Raw genomic sequence first — 19,047 nt, 5'->3', positions numbered from 1 at the left:
CTATTTTAAGTTTCTTTGAGACCAATCACGACTTATGTAATGGTCTACGGTAAAATGGCTGTCCCATAGGCAGAGGAAACACAACAATATTCTGTGAGCCCTCCTTACATGCCCATTAATACTAATAACTTTAAGATTTTAGATGAACAGAGTGGAAATGTATTGAGATGAACAGAGTAGGCAATGGGAATGTATGGCTTCAAGTTCCGGTTATTCAAGAAAACTTCACCATGAGTCGATGAAGAGGCACCATTCAGATGTAATGTGTACTTGTGACGATTCCCTAAAAACTAGACTGATATCATGGCAGTAGCAGAGCAGACTGTCTACTGTAAAGAACGTCGCGCAATTTCTGCACGACATTCAAACCTTTCATAGCTTTCAAAACTTTGTTTCTTTTTCAATAATGAGACACTTTGACATTCCTCTTCACCAAGTGTTTATGCTTTAGTCTCGAAGCGAAAATTTCTTCTTTATCTTTGGAGAGGGCTAGATCTCTATTGAGGTCATTGAAATCAGCTTGGGTAAACAGCTCCGTCTCCATTGTCTCTTCGTCGGTTGTGTACTCACTCAGGTCTCCGTGAATCTCACCTTCGCAACATTCCATTTCGCCTTCTACAAGAATCTAGCGCGTGCTGTGAAGGTACCACAATTGACATACTGTCATCTTGAGGGATTCTCTCATCGCTGAATCCAGTTTCGGATAAACAATCTTGTGTTGTTCCTCGCTGAGAATTCAGGTACATTAACATTACTAAAGCAACAGTCACTATCGTAGTCTTTTAGCTACTTCCATATCATGAGTATGGCAAACGGCATCGACTTTTTCCTTTTGTTCAGCCAGTCACGTAATCCATTCCAACAGGCTGGTACAAATAACTTGTGGTGCCCACACGCTATTCTGGTCACTTAGAGGACAACCAAAGTATAACTAGTAAATTTCCCAAATATCCGCTGTATGGTAACTGTAGGCCGTTGTGAATCGTTATGCTTCAAATATGTAAATATTTGAAGCATAGCGATTAATGTGTTCCAGTATTCACCGGATCTTGCCTGAAACATTTTTTAATCAAAAAATTTAATTATCAAATATAGAGGATATAGATATATTCAAACAATTTCATAAATATGTAAATAACAGGTATGTAAGTGGTGCAATCAATCTCATCGTGTATGTAATCAGTCTCATAACAAAAACTAGACATGCTAGAAGGAAACTGAAAATAGATTTGGAATGAGCATCCAAAGATCTATCAAATCCACATCATTTTCAGATAAAAAATACTGTTAACCTATATGTTTCAAATATTTCAATTTTTAAGCCTAAAATTTTTCCAAACTATTGTTCAAATGTCTAATGAACTTGATGTCTAAGGAACTTGTAATGTCTCCTATATCCATCTTTAGATACTGCAAGTATGAAACTTGTAATATGTATCCGACATTGTGCCTTACAAGTTTCACTTATAAAGCACAGTGTCGAATATAGATATCTGTGCTCTTCATATAAAAATAAATAATAAACTCTAAAATGAAAATCCAAAGAAAAACATCTAATAATTAAAAAAAGATCTAAAATTTATATCCAAAATACAGCTTTGCATGTGAAACTTGCAAAGCAGTTCTTTAGATAAAGACAGCAACAAGAGATAATCTTAAGTTACTTTAATAATATTTAGAGATTATTAGGATTTGAAATAAATCCCTGTTAAACTTTAAATTTGTAAATCCAAATCTTCTTTTGGATCTTTGGTTTTCTAAGACATTATAATTAAATAAAAATAGATGATAAATTTTCTGTTTCGTACATCTCGAGAAATTTAAGAGGTTTATATATCTATTGTATTTCTTTTGTTTTTTGGTTTTATACTTGTTACACTTGTTTTATTTTATTATTAATATCAACGTTAGAGTATTATCCAACTCTATCCTGGTGCTATTGACCTACACTGTTAGAGTGAATTGCTATATATATTACTCAATTTAGCTTTCAAAATGTTTATTGTCTTACGTGTAGCGTTCACAGGTTTCAATGGAAATATTTCCTTTGAAACCGTTAACCGGAATCTTTAAACCACAATTGATATTAACCTCACGATCAGAAATTTAATAATCTTAAAAGTTAAATTTGAATTCAGTACGCTGTGAGCTAGGGCCGGTCTTAAGAGGGATGTAAAGCATCCTGACCTGGAAAGTCAAAAGGTTATCTTCAATTTTGGTGAAGAACTCCTCCTTACTGTCCTTTTTCTCACAACATTAGTTCTCCCACCTGAACTCTAGGACCATTCTAACCAGCCATTTTCAATGGCCCTTTCCGCTTTTGCAACTTACTCTGGCACCTACCACTTAACTTGCAGTATATTCTGTGGTAGGGTGTTGAGATAGGAGGTCTAAAGCTCTACCGTTATCCCCCATGGGGAAAGTGAAGGTTTTGCGACCCATAACTTGCGAACCACTGTTCCCAAAAAGCATTTCTGAAACCGTGTGCTGTGTTCGGCATTCATTTCAAAACATTCCAACCAGCCATTTACAACAACGAAACCGATGAGCATTATAGAAAAACGAAGTCTTATGTTTTTCATTTTCTTGTGCAAGTTTCCGGGCTAAATCTGTCATGTTCTCCATGAGAAAAGATGCGTGACAACCACCTATAATAAGAGAAAAAAATAATGTGCTATTTATTTGGTTATTCTTTTAAGGCAGTAATTTACCCAAATTCAAGAGGAGGAATATAACTGTGCAAAGACCAGTACCGTTGGCCCCATATATCTCCAATGAAAGAACATATGGGTATTATGTTTAAACAAAACAAAACATTCGTTTCAATTTTCAAGATATTATTATAAACTATATTTTACAAAATCAATTCTTTCGTAAGGGACCAGTTTCTTTATCATAATTCTCAATATCCCTATTCATGCTAATGCGTATGAGTAATTAGGATCTTTATCCTCAATTGAGACTCAAAAACGGTGATGAATTTTTAGCTGGCGCATAATTCTATAACAGATGGATTCTTGCATTACAGTGTAATTAAATACTTTAAAAGGAGATTTGAAATTACTCCAACGGTGTGGATCACTGAAAAATGTCGCAGACGTTGAACGCAGTGGAATTAGAAAGCGTTGAGTGATCAGATTTTTGGGGCCAATATTTTCATTTATTCTCGTGTAATATTTCTACAACATTTTGGTAAAATATTAATTTCTTTCTTGAAATTCCATTCCATGGACAATTGTTGTTCTTATTTATTTTTATCAATGCTTCTTCGCTTTAGCATTAACATTTCGATGTTCATATAACTAATAAATAAATTTTCTGTAGCTCCTCTTACTCTAGGAGCTACTATTTGATGGGCGCTGTTTATCATTTGCCTTCTCGGTCGATGTTTCCAAAATGGCAATGCCAAAGATGAACCGTCTACGTTGATCATTTAGCTCTTTGAGCAACAACATCTATTGCAATTTTGATACAACCAGCTGAACGACTGACCAATTCAAAACTTCAAAATATAACGTGTATACAATTGCGATCTCTGCTATGATTTTTTCTGAACTTTACCCTATTGCAGTATGAAAGTAAAAATATCAAAATTAATCTGTCTATTCTACAGGGTGTTCCATAAGTCCCTGTAAGTTGTACAAAATACATCCCCTCCTGCTACATATTACTTAAAATCGTTAATACCACTACTTATTACAATAGTACAACGATGTCATGTGCTTTAGACATAAATCGAATCATTATGACATCTGCCGTTGTCATGGCACAAGATAATTCTTCGACACGTATGATGTGATAACCGACACAACGTTCTGGGTGTTATCGTTGCAAATTCATCCTGAATTCAAAAGATGCCATGCGATATGCCCTCGTGGGTACCACAGTTGGCAGGATCGCAGTCCTCCCCACACCGGATGGAAAAAAAACTAAGTTCGAGTCCTGTAAATGACGAAAGGAATTTTTATGGGCCTTTTTCACAATGTGGCTGAGTTAGTCGATCTCAGCAGAGGGTAGCATGGTTCGTCTCCCAAAAACTGGGGTTTTTCTTCCAGAAAACAGAAAATCGACCTCAGAACACACTCAATTCAGCAATTTACAGACAATATACATGGAGCAATATGGCCTTAGTCGCTGATGCTTCTAAAATCCTACAACAACAACGACAACAGCCATGGGATATTCCGTAACCTACGTAAAATAAGTGGTCTGGTGGAGACTGCACGCTGGCCACAGAAGTGTTAGCGAAGACTAGCCAATCCAGTGGTTAGAGAAAATTTAGTTGAGATAATTTCGAACTGCAGATGCATGATGCGCTGATCTTGCTGAGAATAAATTTCATTCAATGTCTCTCAAGTTCTAGTATGAAGTAATTTCCAGCATGCTCAGATATGACTACTGGTTGACCGGCCCTTAAAAAAAGTAAGTACCAGTGAGATGATGGGCACACAACGCCGTCCAAACCATAACATGTGGTGGATGATCGTACACTTCTTCCAAGTAATGTTGATTGGCATCACTCCAAAAGTAAATATTCCATGGAGATGAACTGAGGTAAACAGCACATTCATCGCTAAACATAACCTTTGATCTTTTAGGAATGGTATTAAAATGCTGCAACAATCTGTCACTGCATTTTCCAGATGACACAAGCCATCACTGCATTTCGGCGTCCAGTACGCTTCCAGTCTGAAATGCCTTCATTTTCCAAACATTAAAATTCGATTTGGATGGCGCTGGCTTTCCAAATTTCTCTTTGAAGTCTTATTGAACCTGTTTTATTGTCTTGTTTGTGTATGTCCTCTTCTGGTACCACACCACTGCTATTAGTCCTTCTTCCACTGTAAATGCACTGGTATCTGCCATATTACCTGAAACAAAAACACTGAGCTTTTTGAAAGGTTCAAAGAGAGACGACTAGTCTGATAAGCATAGCAAAGGGACGTCCATATGAGGATAGTCTCTGAACGTGTGGGTTATAGAGCTTGAAAACTACATGAGGGGGTTGAATATTAATGACTCCACCACCATTTTTGTGTATATGAAGAGGAAAATAAAAAGACAGGAGAAAAATAAAGGACGGAAATAAAAACAAATCATAAAACAAACTATTGGGAGAAACCACTGGAACAAATTGCCTACCAAGTTTGGTGGAATGTATAGGAGAGCTGATTCAATACCACCTCAGCGGGAAGAGCATTATTACAAGAAAGATATGGGCAAGTTTACCCTTACTGTTTCTACTTGGCATTTACTGATACTAGCGTACGGCTTACAATACCGGTATTTAGGTATTTTTGATTTATGAAACCTGGATATAGGTATTAGTACCGATATTCCAAAAACAAACGTTTTTCTCAATAAATTTTGATGACAATTAGGTGCAATAAAGTAAGAAAAAAATTCAAGTGTAATCACTTGAATTCATGTTTTAAATAAACTTTTATTGCAATAATAAATATTCTGAAAAAAATCTTTAAAATACAGTTATTCTAAAAACAAAAAAACACATATTGTTACTGCAAAGTTTAGTTATGTTTAAGCATCCACATTACCTGTCCGAATAAAGCTCTTAAGAAACATAAACAATCAATAGCATGATCGTTTAAAATGGATCTAATTTTGGTACATATTTGATTGGTGGCAGGAAACGCCCTTTCGGATTCTATTCTGGTACTGAGATAATCGTAGAATCTAATTTTGGTACATACAGTATTTGATTAGCGGCACAAAACGCCCTTTCGTATTCTATGCTGGATGGTGCTATTGTACTGAAATAATCGTAGACGATCTTAGTCCATATTTTCTAAGCTTTGAACTTTTTTAGCAAAAATAGTTAAAAGTATTTCATTAATTTCCAACTCAAGTTCATCTTTTAAAATCTCATTAGAGTCAGGAAATTTCCTATTTTGGAAAGAATTTGGGGAACAGTTTCTGTTCCATGTTGGTCTTCCCTGGTTGAATTATGTTCATCCTTTTCTGAAGGAGAAAGACGTTTTATTCAGCGAAGTATAATTTTCACTACAGTATCTGGGAGAAAGCAAATAATGGGGATAAGGAATAAAGAAGAGAGCAAAGAGTGCAGTTAAGGAATTCTTCACGTATATAAACGCAAAGAACAGAAGGACAAATCAGATTGGACCTTTATGTAATGGACATGGGACAGTATTAGATACCACAGCTGAAGTTACAGATGAACTCAGCAGTTACTTTGCATCGATATTTACATAAAAAAAACCCTTTGTGTCAATGAGATATTATGGAAGTGAAGTTGAAAAAAATGTAATCAATGATGTTTAAATTTCAAATGATTATTTAATGAGGACTTTCGCGCCTACAGGCGAGTAAAGCTCCTGTGGTTGATGGCATATACTCTATAATCTTAAAGGAGGTGGCAAGTGAGTGCATTGAACCATTAAGGCTAGTTATGAGAGCATCACTGGACTCAGGATAGGTTCCGTTGGAATGGTGTAAATTAGAATATAAAGGCGGTTTTAGGAGTGTAACGGGAAATTACCGACCGGACAGTCTAACTTCAGTGGTAGAGAAAATCATGGAGGCAATGATCAAGGGTGAAATTCAGGATCATTTAGATGGAAATGGAATTCTATAGGATACAGAGCATGGTTTTGTAAAGGGAAAATCATGTTTAACAAATCTGGTTAGCCATTTTGACAGGTCACTCGTGAGCTGGATTTAGGTAATAATTTCGGCATTGTTTATTTGGATTTCAGCAAAGTATTTGACTCAGTCCCACATGAGCGGTTACTTTATAAGTTGGAGCAGGCTGGAATCAAAGGGAAAATCCTTAGATGGATAGCACGACGGCTTGAGGGCACCAGGCAGAGGTTTGTGATAAATGGTTATTCCTCAGGTTGGGTTAATGCAAGAAGTGGGATTCCCCAAGGATCAGTATTGAGACCACTGTTGTTTTTGATTATCTTAAATGACATCCATGAAGGGATAGAGGGCGTGAGGTCTAAACTTGCAGATGATGTAAAGATCAGTAGAGTAGTTAATGATCGCCGCCAAGCAAAGCTTCTTCAGAGTGACCTAGATAGACTTCCGGGATGGTCAGAAAAGTGGTAGCTATGCTTTAATTCAGCAAAATGCAAGGTCTTACACCTGGGGAACAGAAACTCAAAATAACTTATACACTTGGTGGAGTTGAACTAAAGTCAGTAGTGGAGGAACGGGACTTGCGTGTTACGATACAGTCAGACCTGAAGTTCTCCGAGCATTGTAGACAGGTTGCAAGGAAGGCCGATGGTGTCCTATCGATGATTTATCGAACATTTGCTAGTAGAGATAACGACGTCATAATCACATAAAGGTGATTTTATAACATTTATGTGATTAAATTATAAACAATTATTATTTTTTTTTAATTAGTACCGAAACACTAGTATTTTTTGTATCAATACCGGAAAAAAATGACCGGGATCCCGGTTTTTGAGATCTCGGGATCCCGATATTGTATGCCCTATACTAGCGTTCTACTGTTACGAATTGCATCCTAAGAAACAAGTGCTCTTAGTAGGCAATAGCCACTATTCTGTTGTAGGAAGGTTGAAAAGCCAGAATTTAGATTCTGGCTTTTCACCCCCTCGAACATATTTGAAACAATTGCTTGCAGTGGACAATATGAATTTGTGGCCATTCCTCCCTCAGTACAAGTCGCCGTTTCAGCTGTAGAAGAGCTGGGCGTATTGTATGAGCATGGCAGTATTGTCCAAGATATCAATGTATTACTTGACACTGAGGCCTAATTTGGCCACAGTATCCCTTGCATCGATGAATCCCTACTTCAACAACAACTTGGCACTGATGATTTGACACTACCAAAAATAGAATAACGTTATAACCTCACCTCCTCAAAATTTAATTGTGGGAATAATACAGAGCGGTAGACAACGTTCTACACACACACACACACACTCTCCATCCCCTGATAAATATCCATAAAAATCCCATGCTATGCAGCTCCCTAAGAACCTTATACGCACTACATTTGAAATATTCCTGTGGACACCTGAAGTTCCGATGTCGGTCGGTTCGTCTTCACCATATTCTTAAACTATCAAAGAAACATTTTAAACCTGTTCCTGTTTTGCATAAATTTCTTGGCACCGTTCACTACATTGGGAAGTGATGTCTAAATGTTTTATTAGCGTAGTATAGTTACCAGTATATACTAATATGAACATTAAACTCAATGAATAAAAACGTCGAATCTAATGCTGCCCTAAATTATCTAAATTACTATGGATTTATTCACAGAAGAAGAACTACATCAAAGACTTTGTTTGTGTGAATCCATTATTTTCAACTTTGGATGTTAAGAAAAGCTTATACTGTATTTATTTATTGTTCGCCTCTTGTACTCATCTGTCTTCATAAAAATCAGGCGCTTAATTAATATGAGAAGATTGCGATATTCTTTCTTCCCTTTAACGATATTCCACTCGAGCTCTGTGCTCAAGTAATCTATTATTTACATTAAATGTCGTGCCAGTTCCAATGATTATATCCGCAGGTTAATTTTTGCAGAAGTCCCAAACGTGTTTCAAATCATAGCTAAAAAATGTAATGTGTGCAAGTTCAAATGGTTTGTTCTTTAATAATAGATTATTTACAAAGGTATGGAAAAAGTTAATTACTTTTTGTGGTTTATATTTCAATCTATCGAGTACATTCAATGAAAAACTTATAAAGATCTCATTAATTTCAGTTGTATTTATAAGGCATAAAAATGACTTAACCAAGAGTGCCAGTCGTGCTGCTGGCTTTGTTAAGATACGCAGCTATGTGGTCATGATGGTGATCTCTTCATTATGAAACTGCATACAGCCAGATCCAGTCCAGTTTGAAAATCTGCGGTTGTTATGGGACCCCTATCATAGTAGAACAGTTGAACAGATTTTTAAAAGAACTTTATAACTGCTTAAGGAAATGGTAGAAATGGTACAGATCATTACAGTTACGTATCTGTACAGATATGTTCGTGAAATATTTATGTCAACAGTATTTAGTTGATAAAGATCTATTTGTCATGTTTTTCATCTTTAATTGTATGTAGCGATATTTGATTTGTGATTGTTGGTATATTCTGAATTATAAAATAAATTATACTCCCAATTATACTCCAATACTCCCAAACTCCCAAACCAAATCAAAACAAAAAAAAAAAAAAAAAAAACAAATTGGCATAAATGTAATAAGGACTGGAAAAGAAGTTATAATCATGTTTGAAATAACTTATGTATTTTCAACATGCCAGTTTCTTATGAAACTGTAAATGTGATATTAATTTTTTTAGTATTAGCTTTTATCCATAGGGATTTCACTCTTTGATATTGCTTAGTCTTCATTGTAAAGGGGCTACCATTCCCATCGAGTAGATAAATTAAAATAATTTAGCTCGAATACAACACGGTATGCACACCAGTCTTTAAATCAAAAACTCAATGCGATTATTCGTTGTGATCGTGACATGAGTACGACTGTTGCTACATCGACCAGTTTGCCTAATCAGATGTATTGAGGTTGAAATTGAATAACGTGTATCATCCTGCGTAGATGATATTTAAAGTATATATAATTTATTATACATTTTAATGGAAAACGGTGGGTGCTCTTAATTTAGTACCTATGGATGCAGCGTTCTTAAATCCGACCAGGACAGCAGCACATTATTCTGATGAAACATGCACATTTACGATATTCTCGAATAGCTGCCACCAGTTCGTTAAATACCAATCTCTAGGTAATTCTCCTATAGTAAGAAGGAAACGTTATTGTCATTCCTTTCTTTCTTATCTCTCGCAAAAAAGCCCACTCCTACTATGCTTATCTTCGATGACATTCAGATCTCAAGACAAGATCACACATCTCTATTAGGGATTACCCTGCCTTCTAATCTCTCTTTTGGCATAAGCACGTCACAAATATCGCTTCCTGTGCATCAATGAAACTGGGTTTTATCTTCCGCTCTCGGCATTACTTTTCTCCTAAACAGCTGCTGACTCGGTTCATATCTTAAATCCTCCTTACCATGGAATATTGTTCCTACCATGGGATGTGGGGTGTTAAACCTCTCTCTAACTCCTAAACTCTATTCAAAAGACGCCAACCAAGTTAATTAATGACCCGTTTCTTACAAACTCTCTCTCTCTCTCTCTCTCTCATAGACGTCCAGCTGCTGCAGCATGCCTTTTTATGTATACTTCCATGGGTAGCATTCTTCTGAATTGGCATCTGTAATTCCTCCACTCTCTTCCAAACTAATCAGAACATGCAAGCAGTCAGCATCCATCCACTGTCCAACTCCAAACTCGCAGAACGAACTTGTTCTCTTCCTCATTTATTCCTTCTTCTTCCATTCTCTGAGATAACCTTCCTTCTCATGTATTTTCCGAAAAATTACAATATGTAGAAATCAAGTCTACTGTCAACAAGTATCTTCTGTGTTCTCAGCCTTCAACCATGCACTGTATTAAGTACAATGGATTCTAATACTTTTCGTGTCTGAGGTTTTAATAAAGAAAAACAGTGGTGTAGGCTGATGTAGACTGACAAAAAAGTGCATCACGAATATCTGTTGCTAATCATTTTTTTTTTTAACTTCCACTCGCCATATGAGAAAATGTATTCATCCAGATTTCTGCTGGTCAATATTTTTAATCGTTGCGGTTCTATTTTTAGAGAAAGTCAATTAAATAGGCAGGCTTTAGCACCACACCTACAATCTGCAGTGGAACGTCTCATTTTTCTCTCCGTATTTGAATGATCTTTTGCACATGACACTGAAAGACAAAGTCACGGCGCCACTAAATTGCTTATCCTGTGAAGCGTTCGCTTTGTACATGCTTGAAGACAACTGAAGTAATTAATTTTAATTTTCATCTGTTCTAGAAAATTAATTCCAGAATGGAAGCCAAGTGAATTTTAAAACTACGTTATCGATTATTATAATTCTTTGCTCAGCCACGGTATTGATCATGACATAAGAAACGTCCTTTTTAGCAATTCGACGACTTTGTTGGAAATAATTTAACTCGGTGGTTTATGTTGTTTTTAATAGCGTCACAGAATACGAATTAATTATCTAATGTAGTACAACCGGAAATGGAATTATTTAAGTATTGACCATAACTAGTTCCGTTGTAGGTCAGTATTATAGACTGCTACGTGGGTCGATGAAGGAGTCTAAGTAACTGGGTTAAGAAAGATCTACGCCCTTAGACTCTTTCGGTTTTAATAACAAGTTTACTTCGTCGACTTACAGGAAACATCAGTTTCGATGTTTTTCGGCAAGTCGCGAGGCAACAAAGAACAAGAAAACTTAATTAATTTGCATAATGAATGTTCGTGTAATTAAATGTATTCATGAAATCAATCACGATGACTTACTTCGTGTACATTAATGAGCCCGGGATCCACGTGTCTGTAAAGTTAATTAATCTCCAAACCAGTGAACCGACTCGAAAAATATTTGGGCACTTAAAAGGATACCCAGACTTCTCTGCATGCCACGGAAATTTACGAACACCAAAAATTCATTCACATTTCCTTTATTTTCTGGGATTTTGCACGTGCTTCAGAACGGTCCTGATATGTTTTCTTTCCAGTAAAGTTTTTTTATACGATTCGTATGTGCAACGCATAAAAGCCTTTCAATCATTTCATATTTTGCATTCTTCTCGTGCGACTAAAATTGCTGATGTGGTCTTTAAAAGAATTATGAACGATTTTAATCACAAGGTCAATCTATCTGACACTTCAGCGAAAATTATATCCTGAAGGAAGCGTCATTACCAGCTGCGACATGCGCATGTGTTCCTCGAGGTCGGCATCTCCTTTTTTCAACCATTATCCAATATCAGTTTCATCTGGAATCGCATCTCATGGTTGAAAGAGGCTTAACAAGGAAGCACTATGATTTCTAAGTAACGGATCTCAAAGGAGCTTAGAAAGAAGCCACGATTAACCTAAAAAAAATCTCCTTTGTCCCGCAGCTTCTACCTAACTAGGGCCTCCCTTTCCATGTGCTTTATGAAATAAATCGGACTATGCCCTAATGTGAGCCCCAGTTCCAAACTAAAGGCTGAACGAAGACGGAAAGATGAAGAGAGGTCAAAACCGTAATAGCAATTTCAGCTGACCTAACTTAGTACTGGGTAAGAAAACAGTCACGCGAATTCCCATTATGTGCTGTGGTGATTTAATTTTATTTCTGAGTAACTTAATCCATTGGAAACTACTAGAAAACAGACGCTGACAGGTTCTTTGTCAATCAAGATCAAGCTTTGTTAATCAAGGTTTGTTAATAAAATTCTGAGGACTAGTCGGATCTATCTTTACATATTTCTGTTGCCTATATCTTCTTTATATGTTTATGTTTTCTTGCCACAGCATCAAGTATGAAACAGAAAGTTAAAATAACATGAAAGATACATCTAAACATTAAAAGTCTCACACGAACCGTCCGAATATTTACATTACCGAAAATATTTGGACAATAAGAGAAGAGACAACAGCGGTTTATACTCTACATAAACAGAACGAGTCATTGAGAAACACTTTCACTGTTTGATGAACTGTCAATGGAAGTGTTTCTCATCAAGCCTTGTTCATCATACGTGCCTCTAGGAAAACAGCTGTTAATTAGGAAGTAATGCTGGTCCCTTCAGAAAGCTCACTCTTGTCTTCCCAGTTCGTACCACAGCGATTCTGGACCCAGATCGGTGCTCTGACAGGACCAATCCATCAGTATCGCACTATCCTTCCCAAACTAAGCCTTCACATATGATACTTTGGGGCACGGACCATTGGCCTATTGAAAAACATTAGATCTTGCCCCTCAATAACTCCATGTGGTGCTATCGAGGATATCACAATCCTTTTCTGCGTCTTGTGGTAAAAGCGATACTATAGAACTTTTTGTGGAACGTTACTCCTTCTGTAATGTTCCACAAAAAAGTCTAGTTCATATGAGAATGATACCATTGTGCATAAACTATCGTGGTGAAAGGTTTGTGAACTGCAGCTCGTTCATGAGCAAATGGAAACGAACAATTATAACTGCAAAAATCACTCACAAAGTTTATAAAAGCAACTATGAATTTTCACCAGTGCAGCATTTAGTTCACTTCCAACAGTAATTTACTCATGCAGGTATGTTCGTCCGCTCCACGCGGGTAGAAAATACCTGATTTTGAATCCCCTCAATGGCGCCAGGAATTTTTATGGGTCGTTTTCACAAAGTAGCTGAGTTAGTCGGTCTCAGGCGAGGGTAGCATGGTCTTTTCTCCCAGAAACGGCTTTTTTTTTTTTCGTTCAGCGAACAGAACATCGACCACAGAACAATACGTCTGCAATATGTCTGCAAATCTCGCAATTTACAGACTTATGTAAATTAATGGCTTATTGGTACTTTTAATTAATCTTAATCAAGTTTTGGTTAAAGTTAAGCAAAGTTTGGCTACAGTGAAGCATGTAAGACTGTTGTTGAGCTCAAAGAAGGATCACAAAAAAGAGACATTTTTTTTTTTTTTTTCAAAATAACTTTTGAAAATAATGTCCTTTCTTGTGAGATTATTACCGTAAAACCTGTGTTTTTCAATGCCTCGTGCATGCTTAAATTGACTAATGCGACTAAATGCCAAGAATGTATCCTGAAAATCATAAATTTTTAGTTTCTGCATTGAAGTAATCCATTGTAATAAACAGCGCAATTTTTGCTACATTTTTTCCACAAAATATGGTCCAGAAAATACGAAAATTATGCTGAATTATTTCGCTAGCATGGGTTCATCGAAGCATGACGAGTTTTAAAACGGCTTCTGTTTTGAGTTCAGTTCACAAATAAGACAAAAATAATAATAATCATGCAAACAACAAAAATAAATAAAATCACTAACCGAACTTCAAATTGATGCCCATAAGTGCAAATTCGATTTGAATTTATAGAATAAAACTGTGGACTAAAAAACTGATTTTAGTTCGCTGTACTCAAATTTCAGATCCTTGTAGAGCAAGTTTTGAATCCCGACTTGTCTCTCACTGTGAAGGATTTTATATTTTATCCCCTGAGAAGAGGAATTATTTACAAACTGCCAAGAAGAAATAAAACAGATTTGTTACGATAAATATTTATTTTGTCAAGGGTGAGGAAGGAAAATTCTTTACAGTCATCTTCCCGAATTCATATTGTTGTGGGCGCATTAATCTGTTCTCTTAAATTGTGATCTATAAATACTCTGTCCATCTATATTTCGGATTCTTTTTACAATTGCAAACTGCGTGCAACATTTTTCTTGGTTAGAGAAGACGCAAGTATACAACCAGTTGCGCAATTATGAAAAATGAATTGTTCCAGCGTATTAGACTAAGGCATTAGGACGTGTTGATTTAGAATCAAGGCAACTCAGACCATAATTTTCTGTTTGTGTGTAAGCTGCATGTATTCTAATACTAACATCTCTTTGGGGAAGAAAAAAGACGCCTAAGACCAGCTAACTCGGACAGCTTGAAATATTCTCAATAAATGCCTTGTGCCATTATGGGATTCGAATCCAAATCTTAACGAGGGCAAGTGACATTTCCAATATTCTCTCACGAAAGACTGTTGTAGTTAATGTTGCCATTCTGATCAAGAAGAAGCAAATCATTTTTATGTCGTAAGAATGCCTGAAAATTCATTAAAGGAACTGGAGGTAGCGTGAGAAAACATGAGGAAAGAAAGAAAACAAGCGACAAACTGTATAACCATTAGTACTCTCTAAAGATTTCTAAATAAACAGGGACGAGGTCTGTAAAAGATAAATTAAGCCCTGATCCTTAATTTAGTTTTTCAGCGTGATTTCGCTCAATTAATGTTTGCAAAGGGAAAATCTGAAAAAGATACACGCAATACCATTAATCATCCCTAACTAACAGCTGGACTAATACTAGCTTGACAACAGAGTGACACAAATTAGATGGGTCCTACTATTAGTGTTGGTGAAATTTGAAATGTAATTCAAGCAATCATTATTACTTGAATTACTTTTTCAATGGATCGATCTCATGACAGGTCAAACATCGTGTCTTTAAGTTATTGTAACAATCGGTATAGATTAGCCACTAATTAACCGAGTCTTGTTTAAAAGATTCATCCTATTCGTATCACCCCGTATAATTCAAAAGGGGCTTTTAGTATCTAACACGCCTTCGTGTTCGTGCTGCTAAGATGACCTTTCAAAGAGAAGTCTACCGTAATGGAACAGCTTTCATTTGTCACCCAATATTTTAAATCATTTGCATTTTATTGTCAATTATGTTGGTGGTAACGAAAAACTCTGTAGTTCAAATGGCTTTATCGGGATGACTGCATAGCTGATAATAAAAAATAAAATAAAATTAAATAAATATGAAGATTCCTATTTTAAGGTTTCATTGTTATACCATTTATGTGACAGCTAATATAGCAGCGTTCTCGACCATATAAAGCCTTGTGATCTGTTTTGTCAATCTAATAAATTATTGCAACTTTGAAATACAATGCTTAACACGTGATTCTCTGTGAAAATAAACTGACAGGTTGAAAAACGCTGGTATATTAATGGTCATTTTTGTCTCTTTAATAATATTTTAGTTTCTTTCTGTTTGATATAAATATAGTAAGGAGAAGTTTGAAGTGAATTTCCATTTCATTTCACATAGCTTAAAACCTCCCACAGCAATGTGCTGGGGATTCTCTCACTTGAAATCTACTGCCTTACTACTTATTTACGATATGGTTTCTTTTTGTTTTCTTTAGGAACAGCCCTTTTGGCGTCTCCCTCAATAGGCCTTGGGACTGTCTCGGCACCACCAGCACCACCACTACCACCACCACCACCACAACAACAACAACGCTCACTACAGATTCGGCGTCCTCCGCCAGGCTCGCTGCATCGACAGACTTGGCGGAGGAGAAACCGGACCGGTTCCATGCGTTACGACAGAGACAGACGTACTTCCAGCAGGACGGTTCTGTCGGTGACCTGCTAGGTCAACCGCTCTTCAGGTCACGGCGGCCAGACGCTCGTAGTGGGAAAGACAAGAACGTGAGAATGCGTCGGCTGAGGCCTCGACAGGTTTTGTGTTCACACTGCAGGGCGATTTGTAACGAGAACTCGGAAAACGTGCAACTTCGCAGCACGAGGAAAGACAGCTTCCCCTCACCGGGTGGTAACTCTAAAAGTACAAACAACGGGCATGTTGTGTCTCTGAACGACCGATCGAGGTGTACTACGAAATTGACAGTGACTCTTACGGACAGTCTGGAGACGAGAAGAAGCTGGCAAAACAGGAGTGTGGCTTCTCAGCGTGTAACACTAACCTCGACTTCTGTGGAGTGCGTGCAGAAGGTGGAGAATAACACTACTGTTTCCTCAACGGAAGAATCTCATACGTGCAACCCGCAGCACTCGGCAACCACAGGGACTGTCAACGGCTTTGTGACCCGAACTGTATCCGAGTATCAGGCAGTAGCATCTGGAGAGCCTTCGAATCGAATGATCCTTCGGAAAAGACGGCTCGATTTCTTGTCCAGTCGACTGAGAGAAGACGGTTTTCTCCCCCCAAAACAACCCAAGGCGAATCGACGGGAAGAGAGGCACGGGTTGGACAGCGATCCCAAAACAGTGGACTCGCAGCCTGACCAAAGTAATGGTCACGGGGAATTACATGTAACGTTGACGAAAAGCCCGGTTATAAAGATCTCATTTGCTAATCCCCAAGGCAAGGACACCGTCCTCAAAATTCCAGCCAGGCTCCAGTCTTGCCACCCCAGTGACACCGAAGAAGATACTCGATGGTTTGGAAGAGAGAATTCTGATGTGTGGGCCACCAAAGACGCTAGTGCCAACAAGGCAGCTAAAAAAGCTTTAAAGAAAGCCAAGAAGGAAGCTCAGAGAAAAACTACTGCGGTTCTTAGTCCAAGTCAGGACAATGGTGAGGTCATTCTTCCCCGTCACAAACGCCACCACCATCATCACAAGCACAAGGTGAAACGGAAGCGAAAACATCGGGATCCAGATGATAATGAACGGAATGAGAATCTATTCAGGTTTCAGAACTGTACTAGTCCGAATCGGAAATCCTTAGCAGATATTCAGAGTTCGAACCTGTTCTCAAATCAACAGACTACGTGGGTCTCACAGTTGGATTGCAAGCCCGCGAATCTGACCTCACCTTCTGACATCCGCCAATCAGACAGCTACTATGAGGAGGTGAAAAAACGCTGTCTCAAACAGAAACTGTCCATCAGCCTGAAGAGGTTAAATGCCAAGGCTTACATGAGGTGTAGTCCCAAGTACAGTGGTGAAGAGCCAAATGGCAATGTCGTAGCAGGTACCGGTGTAGTTGACAATGGCAGTTCTGGATCTGGCAGCGAATGCGGAGAAGTGCCGGACTTCCCAAAGCACGAACTGCTACGTGATATGGACCGAGTGAAGCCGCTAATGATGAGAATTAGCACGCACAATGTGAAAAGATGTCTCCTGGACAACGGCAGGGAGATGGCAGTTGGAGACATCGTGTGGGGAAAGATCCACGGGTTTCCTTGGTGGCCAGGTAAAGTCCTGGCACTCACGGTGTCGCAAAGAGACAACGGAGTCACCATCAACCAACAAGCGCACGTGGCATGGTTCGGGTCTTCCACTTCTTCCTACATGCCGTGCAATCAGCTGACCCCTTTCTTGGACGATTTCAAAATGCGCTACAACAAGAAGAAGCGGGGCCCCTACAAAGAGGCGATCCGACAGGCTACTGTGGAAGCGCAGCAGAACCACAGCGCTGTCCCGCAGGAGGTTGGGGTTATGTCGTAAGGCGAGCTTTTAACCCTTACTGTATTTCTATGTGCAATGCCAACAGGCCAAAGTGATTTAAGTCCATTACGATTTGCTCAAAACGTTCGTTGTGTCTATAAAGAGGATGAAAAGAAAAAAAAAAAAAAACGCGACGACGTCTCTAAGAAACTTACTGTGTCGTGGGGTGAATCAAAGAACGTTAAAATCCTCTTCTCGGCCTCTTAAGTTGTTGACCACTTCTTCGTATACCTAATGTCCTCTTGCCTTTCTCTAACAGTGCGGTTTTATCTTACTATAGAATTTAATGACGTAGTTTGCGTCAGTAGGCATTACTTCGTTATATCGACCTCGCATACAACGGGAGATTAGTTATAATTCATTTAAGGCGCTGTTCCTGGAATTTACTCAATTAAAACGCGTTTTAGGAATCTGTACATAAATGTCAAACATTCGATTTTCAGGGAACTTCGCAGCGTCGTTATAACGAAGTGTCCCTCCCCCAATGATCTCTAAATTTTATTTGTCTGTCTATTTGGGCCTCCTCAGTAAGCTCGTAAAATCACTGGAATTACATCATACATGTACGCGTTAACTATATTGATAAAATTAGTTTTAATAAGTTTAACTTTCCTCAATGTCTTGGCCACAAAAAAACATAAATGCCAATGAATCATCATTAAACCATTCTACTTAAATGAAATTATAGATTTGGCTTCCGATTTTGTTAGTCAAAATCCAAATTTGGAACATGCTTTATTTATAGACGTTCATTACGCTTTGGTTACTACGATGGTTGCTTAACTGAAAGAAATCAAAGTCTGCTTATGGTAAGATGGTGTTTATCATCGGTGATTTGGTAGATTTGTTTCTTAATGAAAACTGTAAATTTGTTTATATAAGTGCATCCACAGTTAAAAACAGCGCTATATGATCAGAGATGGAAAAGGATTGAAAAATTAAGTTTAACTAAAAAAAAGCAATGAATTTTATTTGCATACTGGATGCAATGCGTAACTAAGCATGCAGTCCATCTTAAATATTAACTGTAAATTGTAATAATAGACTAGATTGTGTCGTATATAGCGTGAACGAAAAATCAGGGCAAGTTAACCATTTTTGGTCATGGTCATCTCCAGCACAGCCTACTGGCTAAGGGAAGAGTACAGTACTGGAATACATTAAATATATTACATTATTAGGGATTGCAATA

The 19,047-nt window shown here is 37.6% G+C and overlaps 1 protein-coding gene across 1 annotated transcript in view; it reads left to right on the top strand.

Moving 5' to 3' along the window:
* Positions 1–18,016, top strand: part of LOC150078323 (uncharacterized) — a 29,717-nt gene extending 11,701 nt beyond the window's left edge. Inside the window, exon 2 of the mRNA XM_090384304.1 lies at positions 15,803–18,016. Coding sequence (XP_090240430.1) covers positions 15,803–17,855 — 2,053 coding nt within the window. The 3' untranslated portion in view covers positions 17,856–18,016. The remainder of the gene's footprint in view (positions 1–15,802) is intronic.
* Positions 18,017–19,047: the final 1,031 nt, after the last annotated feature.

This window comes from Mastigoproctus giganteus, chromosome 11 (assembly GCF_048544385.1).
Source record: "Mastigoproctus giganteus isolate SK-2022 chromosome 11, ASM4854438v1, whole genome shotgun sequence".
NCBI lineage: Eukaryota > Metazoa > Arthropoda > Arachnida > Uropygi > Thelyphonidae > Mastigoproctus > Mastigoproctus giganteus.
Note: the sequence above shows the minus strand (reverse complement) of the source record. Positions and strands in the feature narration are given on the sequence as shown.